The sequence below is a fragment of the Gymnogyps californianus genome, chromosome 1 (assembly GCF_018139145.2).
Source record: "Gymnogyps californianus isolate 813 chromosome 1, ASM1813914v2, whole genome shotgun sequence".
In the NCBI taxonomy this organism is placed as follows: domain Eukaryota; kingdom Metazoa; phylum Chordata; class Aves; order Accipitriformes; family Cathartidae; genus Gymnogyps; species Gymnogyps californianus.
Genome location: NC_059471.1, coordinates 47,376,208 through 47,384,737, shown reverse-complemented (window position 1 = coordinate 47,384,737; position 8,530 = coordinate 47,376,208). Strand labels below are relative to the sequence as shown.

The window sequence follows — 8,530 nt, the reverse complement described above, 5'->3', positions numbered from 1 at the left end:
GACGGCGGGGGCCGGAGGGAGCCTCGCCGCCCGCTCACCCACCCACCCCAGCCCCGGCCACCGCGGCAGCGGCGGCGGCGGGGGCAGGGTCCGCTGCGGCACCGCCGCCACCGGCTCCGCCACCGGCTCCGCCACCGCCACCCGCCGCCGTCCGCGGCTTCCCCCGGCGGGAGGAGAGCGCCCGGAGAGCACTTTTCCCCCGACTTTAGGAGTGTTTGTGGATTTACATGCCAAGCCTTCAAGATGATGTCCATGAACAGCAAACAGCCGCATTTTGCCATGCATCCCACCCTACCTGAGCACAAATACCCCTCTCTACACTCCAGCTCGGAAGCAATAAGAAGAGCATGTCTACCAACTCCACCGGTAAGGGACAGGCAGCTGCAGCTCTCTTCTTTCTTTCTTTCTCTCTTTCTTTCTTTCTTTCTCTCTTTCTTTTTTCTTTCGTTCTTTCTCTCTTACATACACGCGCACACTCTCTCTTTCTCTCTCTCTCTTCTGTATACTGCATGTATGTGTATGTGCATTAATAAAAAAACCGCTGCGAGGCACATTTTGACAAGCGGCGCTTAATGTTTTTTTCATGTCGTCCTCTGCAATCATCTGAGCGCCTGTGATCTTTTTTGAAAGCGGTGTTCACACGAGTCTCCGACTTCATCCACTTTCTGTATTAATTTTTATGACTCGGCCTCTGAAAAGGAACGCGCTTTATGTGTTCTTGTGTTTGACACAATTCCCCAGCTAAGAGTTACAGATCCATTTCTTCTCCTCCTTTCTCTTCTTCTTTCGTTCCTTTTTTTTTTTTTTTTTTTAATTTGTTTGTTCCCTTCACGCCCTCCTCCTCTCTTTTTCGGATTCCCCCCCGGCTTCCTGCCCTTTCTACTCTTCGCTTCTTCTTTTCCTCTTGTACTCCCCCTCCTCGCTTTGCCCCCCCTATTATTCTACCCCATCCCCTATTCCCCCTCACTTCCCCGTGCTGTCCCCTGCTACACCCCGCTTCCCCCATTTACTTGGCTCTCCCCCCCCGTACCCCTTTACACGCGCATACTGCGGCCGGCTCCCCCCCGCACGGTCACCCCAACTTTGCCCACCTCTCTTTCCCCTCCCGGGCTCCCCTCCCTCGACTTTCCCCCCTCCTTCCCCACGGCGCTCCCGCAACCCCACGCTTCCCCGCCTTCCCCCCCCCCCCCCCCCCCACCGTCCGCTTCCCTCTGCGCGCTTTGCCCCCTCTCTGCCCCCCTCCCCGGCGCCCCCCTGCCCTCCTCTCCCCGCACCCCGCTCTGTTTTGTGTCCCTTGCAGCTGCAGAGCAATATCTTCGCCAGCCTCGATGAGACCCTGCTGGCGCGGGCCGAGGCTCTGGCCGCCGTCGACATCGCCGTCTCGCAGGGCAAGAGCCACCCCTTCAAGCCGGACGCCACCTACCACACCATGAACAGCGTGCCCTGCACCTCCACCTCCACCGTGCCCCTGGCGCACCACCACCACCACCACCACCACCACCACCAGGCGCTGGAGCCCGGCGACCTCCTCGACCACATCACCTCCCCCTCCCTGGCGCTCATGCCCGGCGGAGGCGGCGGCGGAGGCGGCGGCGGCGGCGGCCACGACGGGGCGGGCGGCGGCGGCGGCGGGGCCGGCGGCGGCGGGGCGGCGGCGGCGGCGGCGGGGGCGGCGGCGGCCTCATCTCCACCTCGGCCCACCCGCACTCGCACATGCACGGCCTGGGCCACCTCTCGCACCCGGCCGCCATGAACATGCCGTCGGGGCTGCCGCACCCGGGGCTGGTGGCCGCGCACCACGGGGCCGCGGGGCAGGTGGCCTCGGCGGCGGCGGTGGTGGGGGCGGCCGGCTTGGCCTCCATCTGCGACTCGGACACGGACCCGCGGGAGCTGGAGGCCTTCGCCGAGCGCTTCAAGCAGCGCCGCATCAAGCTGGGGGTGACCCAGGCCGACGTGGGCTCGGCGTTGGCCAACCTGAAGATCCCCGGGGTGGGCTCCCTCAGCCAGAGCACCATCTGCCGCTTCGAGTCCCTCACCCTCTCCCACAACAACATGATCGCCCTCAAACCCATCCTGCAGGCCTGGCTGGAGGAGGCCGAGGGCGCCCAGCGGGAAAAAATGAACAAGCCCGAGCTCTTCAACGGGGGCGAGAAGAAGCGCAAGCGGACTTCCATCGCCGCCCCGGAGAAGCGCTCCCTGGAGGCTTACTTCGCCGTCCAGCCCCGGCCCTCCTCCGAGAAGATCGCCGCCATCGCCGAGAAATTGGACCTCAAAAAGAACGTGGTGCGGGTTTGGTTTTGCAACCAGAGACAGAAGCAGAAACGGATGAAATTTTCCGCCACCTACTAGGGGCGGGCGGGAGGGGCGGCCCTGGCACCGGCGGCACCGGGGGCACCGGGGGGGGGGGCCGGGCCGGGGCCGCGGGGGACGCCCACGCACCGCCGCCGTCGCCCGAGACGCCGTGGGAAGCTCCTGGGGACCAAGGGACGATGTAGAAATTAAACGCGAACTACTCGATGAGAGGGGCGAGGGGGGGCGTGCGGGGGTGGGGGTGGGGGTGTGCGCTATCAATTATTAAAACAAAAAGACACCGGGACACCAACGAGAAGAAGGAGGAGAGAGGAGGTAAAAACGCTCTAGAAACCCGTGGGGGTCACTTCTGCGGCCCCGTCCCCCCTCTGCCCCCCCGCACACCCCCCGACAGAAAGCGAGAGAAAGAGCAACTTAAAGCGTAAACACACACAGACACACACCAATAAATACCGTGACAGCAACAACCACAAACCGAGAAACCTAAGTCACAACTTTCCGAAGGAAAACAAAACCGACCAACAAACCTGGAAGGCGAAACTGTCGGTGATGATGCTACGTTTGGTTTGGGTCTCTTTTCATTACTTTCTGGGTTTCTTTCTTTTTCCCTGGCTTGGTAATGAATGAGGACGGCGGTGGTTTGGTGTGGGGGGTCTTTTTCTTTGGTTGGCTGGGGTTTGGGTTTTTTTGTTTTGGTTTGGCTTTTGGTTTGGGTTTTTTTTTGTTTGTTTGTTTGTTTGTTTCTTTGTTTTTCCCTCGAATGCGGTTTTTCGCGAGGCTTTGGCGATGAGTCTTGTCTGTGCCGGGGAGCAGTGCGAGCTGGGCTGGGGCCGGGACCGGGGCCGGGGCAGGCGGCCGCAGCCCGGCGGGGCAGCCAGACCTCCCGAGGCTCGGGAGCGGTCCCTTTCCTCTCCGCTCTTGCCTCAATAATCCTAGCTAGCTCAAGGAAAACAAACAAAAAAAGTTACTCCACAGCCCCTTTGTTTCTCTTCCCTCGCCTGCGTGGTTTGCGTTTCCATCTGTGTCTGAAGACAGGTCCCTGTCTCTGCAGAGGTGTGTCTGGAGGCAGATGCCAAACCTGCCTACGCAGGGATGCTCTCCGAAAAAATATGTTCAGATTCATTAAGGCTCGTGGTTAACTATGTCCTCTCCCCTCCCTCCCCCCTGCTCCCCACCCCATGCCCCCCGGCATCCCTACCAAATCTGCTGGATTTAGGTTAGCGGCGGACTGCGGTGGGAAAAAGGTCCTGCCTTGGTTTCCTCCGAGGGCTGGGGGTTATTGCACCCGGCAGGCAAACGAAATCACCAGTGCAGGGTTTGAAATGTCATTTGTTTCTGAGGGGTCTGCATGTTGGGAACAAACACGCAAAAAAACCCCATTTGGGCTTAGAAGTCGTTTATTGTAAATAATAAACGTTAGGTAGAGGATGGCTTGGGGGGGGGGGGGGGATGGGGAGGGTTCAATTTGCACTATCACAGTCTCCCGGATTGGAAGCGATGATGTTTTTCCGTCATAACGATGCTGGTACTACTAATAATCATCAAGGTGCATTATATGTCTCGCGGATTGAAAAAAAAAAAAAAAATTATCAGAGCTCGTTAGGTAAAAACGCCAGCTACGTGCAGAAGCCATTGCTGGCTCTGGCTGTTACCGAACGGCCGTTAAGGCTTTCAGGTAACAAGGAATTTCTGAAAAGAAAATACCCTTCCGTTTAAATCAAAACAAACAATAGACTGAAATTATGCATGACCTAAAAAAAAAAAAAGAAAAAAGAAAAGGGAAAAAAAGGCATAGAAAGATCCGTGATAAAGTCTCGATATTATTTATTTATTTATCTATTTATTTATTTATCTATTTATTTTATTATTATTATTATTATTATTATTATTTGGTGTATCATTGTTTGCAGCGCAAACATTCTATGCATTTTGAAACTGAGCACTAAATAGACTAGCTTCTGGTAGAATCTTTTGTGGATGGTGTAATTTCACAGTTTAACTGCCTGTTTTCACTGAAAACACAAACATTCTTGTCACGTTCTTGTATTTAGATTTAAAAGAGGAAAAAAATAGAGGAAAAAAAGAGAAGACGATTGTAAATATTTTCTTTAATGCACAAAAAAAAAAAAAAAGACTACAAACTGCAACCACGTGTGGATCCCGAAATGTCTCACTGAATAATCTACCTGTCCATGTATGTTTGCTGAGCTTTCTCCTTGGTTGTGTCTTTATTACTTTTATTTATATCAGAAATATTTCCGTACGCCAAAATACAACAGGGAGATGCGTCCCAGCATACTTACAAATAAAACAAACGTGAAAACAGAATAGTTATTATTATTGGGTGCATTTAAAAAAAGAAAAAAAAAATATTTCCAAGCCACGGCTGGTAAATTCAAAGTGTGGCCGTTAGACGATAAGACTAATTCTACCAAAAAGAAAATAGTGAGAGATGTATTTTTCTGCTAAATCCAGAAATCATTACTTTGAGATAGCTCTTATGTGAAAATCGGTGCTCTGAATAAAATTAACTATATATTAGCTGCGTGTGTTTCTTGAAGTTTATTCTATAACTGCAGAATATAAATCAAAGTAAAATTTTAAGAAGGACTTCTGAAGTATTTCTTTTCAGTTTGCTGGAAAGCATTATGCACCTACAAAATATGTATAAAGAAGAAAAGCTTGGGTGGTTTCAGGTTTATATGTTGTTCTGGCTGGCCTAATTGCACTTAATTATGTAACAAGATACTTTATTTTTATTTTGGGTTAATAAATATGAAAATCCTAAACTGATCTCTCCTTATGTTGTAAATGCAATTGTTCATTAGGAACGTATAGGATGCCACCTACTGCTTCAAGTGATCAAAGAACCTCTTTCTATTTTCTGATGACCTGTGACTAGATCAGATGCCAAATGTAAAAAGTTACTTAATAGCTGGGATTATTTCTTCTGTAGACATATTTTAGCCAAATCTTTTTAATTTCGCCGGTAAATCTGTGAATCAAGACACGTGATGTTCAGAAAAGAATAATACGTTCAAAAAGCTGTGATTTCAAACAACTGTTGATGTTAAAAAATAAGCACTAAAGGTATTTTTAAAAAACCATAGATCTCGTCCACCGGAAATTGACTTGTTTCTGTTGTTATTAACTTGAAATGTCATCAGAATTTTTAATAAATGCATTTGTAAAAATATTATTTTATAGAAAAGTATTACCGGATATCATTTTTGGAGAGTCAGGAATGAACAAATAAAAATAATTACAAATGTTGGGGTTTTTTTCATCTGCCCCAAACGATTGAAATGTTACAAGCGATACCACATTTGTATTATACAGTCATGACCGATGTATGTATTGAAAAGTTAAGGAGTTTGTTTTGTAATAAGTACAATCCTTATCGAGTACAAAGAAAAAATAATATGTTAATAAAACAGATGGTGAAAATAAAAGCTTTGCAGAGTTTCCTATTTTTCATGGTAGGAAACTGTGCAAAACCGGAATGTCCTGCTTTCCGTCCGATGAATCTGAATAGTTCATAAGACCACGAAATACTCATGAGGCCTTTTTAATAAATGCCTCACTAAAAATATCGAAAGAAAGAAAGAAAGAGAGAGAGAGAGAAAGAAAGAAAGAAAGAAGGAAAGAAAGAAGGAAAGAAAGAAAGAAGGAAAGAGAGAAAAGAAAGAAAGAAGGAAAGAAAGAAAGAAGGAAAGAGAGAAAAGTGTTTATATTCATGTTTATAAGGTCTAACCTAAGGACTGTTAAAACTTTTGCATCCGAGAAAAAAAGTAAGAGACAAAATACGAAGAGGCAGAATATGCATTCGGATTTATTCCCCAACAGTATGCAACCTCCTGCATACAGAAGTGCAATTTGTGACCAAAAAAATATAGATTCCCCCCCCCCCCCCCCACCTTGCGATAGGGGCCGAGGCCGCTGCCGGGTGGCGGCTGCCGCCTCTGAGGGCTTCTGAACTTCAGCCCGTTCAGCATCTGTGACCCTTGCCGAGGACACTTCGGTACTGCCGTCCCTTGGATGGCCTTTTCCTCCGCTCCTGAGGTATCTCGCCGCTTTCCTGATGTGATTTTCCAGTCCTAAGTCCGCAAGACCCGGGCTGGCTCCCGGAATTTCTGCTTAACACTTGCTCTCCGATTGCTTTCAACTTAGATTAGGCCATCATAAGTGAATAACAGACACCCACTGCCGCGATCGTATTGATTTTTACTCTCCTGTGATATTAAGACTAATTCGGTCCTGGTTCAACAAGTAAAAAGGCTCCCCAGAAGGAGAATGAAGTGTCCTACAGCACAGATTTTATGGTTTATGTGCATCCCTCCCCGCCTCCTCGTGTCCCCCCTTTCCTCCGAAGAGAAATAGATATGTCGAAAGATAATTATTTTAACTCTGACGGACTCGAGCGCATAAAGCTTGATACCGCCGCTGCTGCCCTGTGTTATTCTGGCATTTCCCAAACGATTTTAAATCCCACCAGTTATTTATGTCTCGCTTTTCTGCCGGCGCTATTTTTTTTTTTTTAAAAGCTTTATTATATTTACCTGCTGATTCCAAAGCGGAGGAAAGCCTAATTGATTTTTAAAAGATCAGCAGCAGAATTCTAATCCGCTTGGGAACCTGTTTCCACCTGCCAGACGAGCGTCTGATTATCGGTAATTATGTTATTTAAGAGTTGATAAAATATCGGAGCCCGCTGCTGCCTGGGCCCCTTCCCCAGCCTGGGCGCGAAGGGGACCCACGCGGGGAGAGCCGCGGCGCGGCGGGGCCGCCGCCATCACGTGCGCCGCTGCAAACACAATTACGGAGCCGCCGTTAATAATTCATGGGCTGAGATTTAGAAAATTAATAAAATGAATTATAACAAGAGGCTAATTAAAAACTTTAGTAATTGTTGTCAAGACAGCTTGATGGGAGGCGTGCTGCACGAACACCCCCCCCTCCCCCCTTCCTCTCCTTCCCTCTTCCCCCTTCCCCTTCCGCTTTTGGAAAGCATTTTCTTTTTCCTCCTTTGCAGCCCCTTCGCCCCTGAAGGAGGCTCGGTTTGGGAGAAAAGCAGTGGATGAATATATAGGTCAGCTGAGTATATAGGTCCCAGAGATGGGACCGAGGTGGTAAAACTGCAAACAAGTCTCTTTGCATCATGGCAAGACGGATGGGTAGGCGGGTGGGTGGGTGGATGGACGGTTGCATGGATGGATGAATGAAATCCAGGGCTCAACAGTTAATTTAAAATAAGATGTCATGTATAAATCTTTGAAGAAGCAGCAGTAGCAGAAAGTGGTGCCTGCACCGGCGGGCCCCAGCCCCGCCGCCGGGCGGACAGGCAGCGGCTGGGGGCAGGCAGGGGCAGGCAGCGCCCCGCGGGCAGAGGCGCGCACTTTCCGCCTTTGCTTTCGCACCGCCGATAGCAGCGGCAGTCGGTGCCGGGCCTCCCACCGCGCCTCCTGCGCGGGGGCTGCCTCCGCGGGGGGCGGAGAGGGCCGCGGGATGCTCACCGCCCGTCCCCCCCCCCGTCCCCCCCCTCCCGCGGGGTCGCTTTCCTCCTGCTGGTTTAAGGTGCAACTTTAAGGAGGACTCAGCGCGGTGTTTCCGCGGGCAGACGGGGTCAGGGAGCCCGGTCTGCTGTACCGGTGCGGATTTATGGCCATGTCACCAGCCAAACCCTGCCCGGGAGCTTGCCGTGGCTGATCGTCAAGGGGCGGCTGCGCATGCAAAATCTGCTTCCCAAATTGGTCTCTGGACTTCCGCGGAGTCACAGCTCCTCTGGGAAAGCAGGAGTCCTCCTTTGAACTGCGTTTTAACTCCTTCAGCCTGCCCGCCTGAAGTACGCCAAAGCATCTCTAACTCTGGGGGAAAAGTTGTTAAACACCTCTTTTTAAAAAAAATACACATTGGGAAGCGAGGAGGGGAATTACTTTAAAAAAAAAAAAAATCTGATGTCATAAGACGTTAATCACTCTAAGGACTGAAGCATTTAAAAGGCTTTATATCAAAATTAAATAAATAATTGAAAAAGACACACCGCGCTGGTGCGTTGAAGATAAATTGTAACTTCGCGTTGGTTTTCACGGGCGAGTCATAAAAGTCTCCAAATCGCCTCCTTCGGCGGGAGCACCGAGCGACCCCCCCCCGCTTGCACAGGGTGCCGCACAGGGCGCTTCCCGGTGCGGGGACAAACCGCCCCAAGCCCGGGTTCAGCAGC

At 50.6% G+C, this 8,530-nt stretch overlaps 1 protein-coding gene across 1 annotated transcript; it reads left to right on the top strand.

The window, feature by feature from the left end:
- The first annotated feature begins 243 nt into the window (after positions 1 to 243).
- POU4F1 (POU class 4 homeobox 1) lies at positions 244 to 2,349 on the top strand. The gene is given in 3 exon segments (XM_050912539.1): positions 244 to 366; positions 1,301 to 1,646; positions 1,649 to 2,349. Coding segments are annotated over 3 exon segments (1,170 nt in total).
- The last annotated feature ends 6,181 nt before the right edge of the window (positions 2,350 to 8,530 follow it).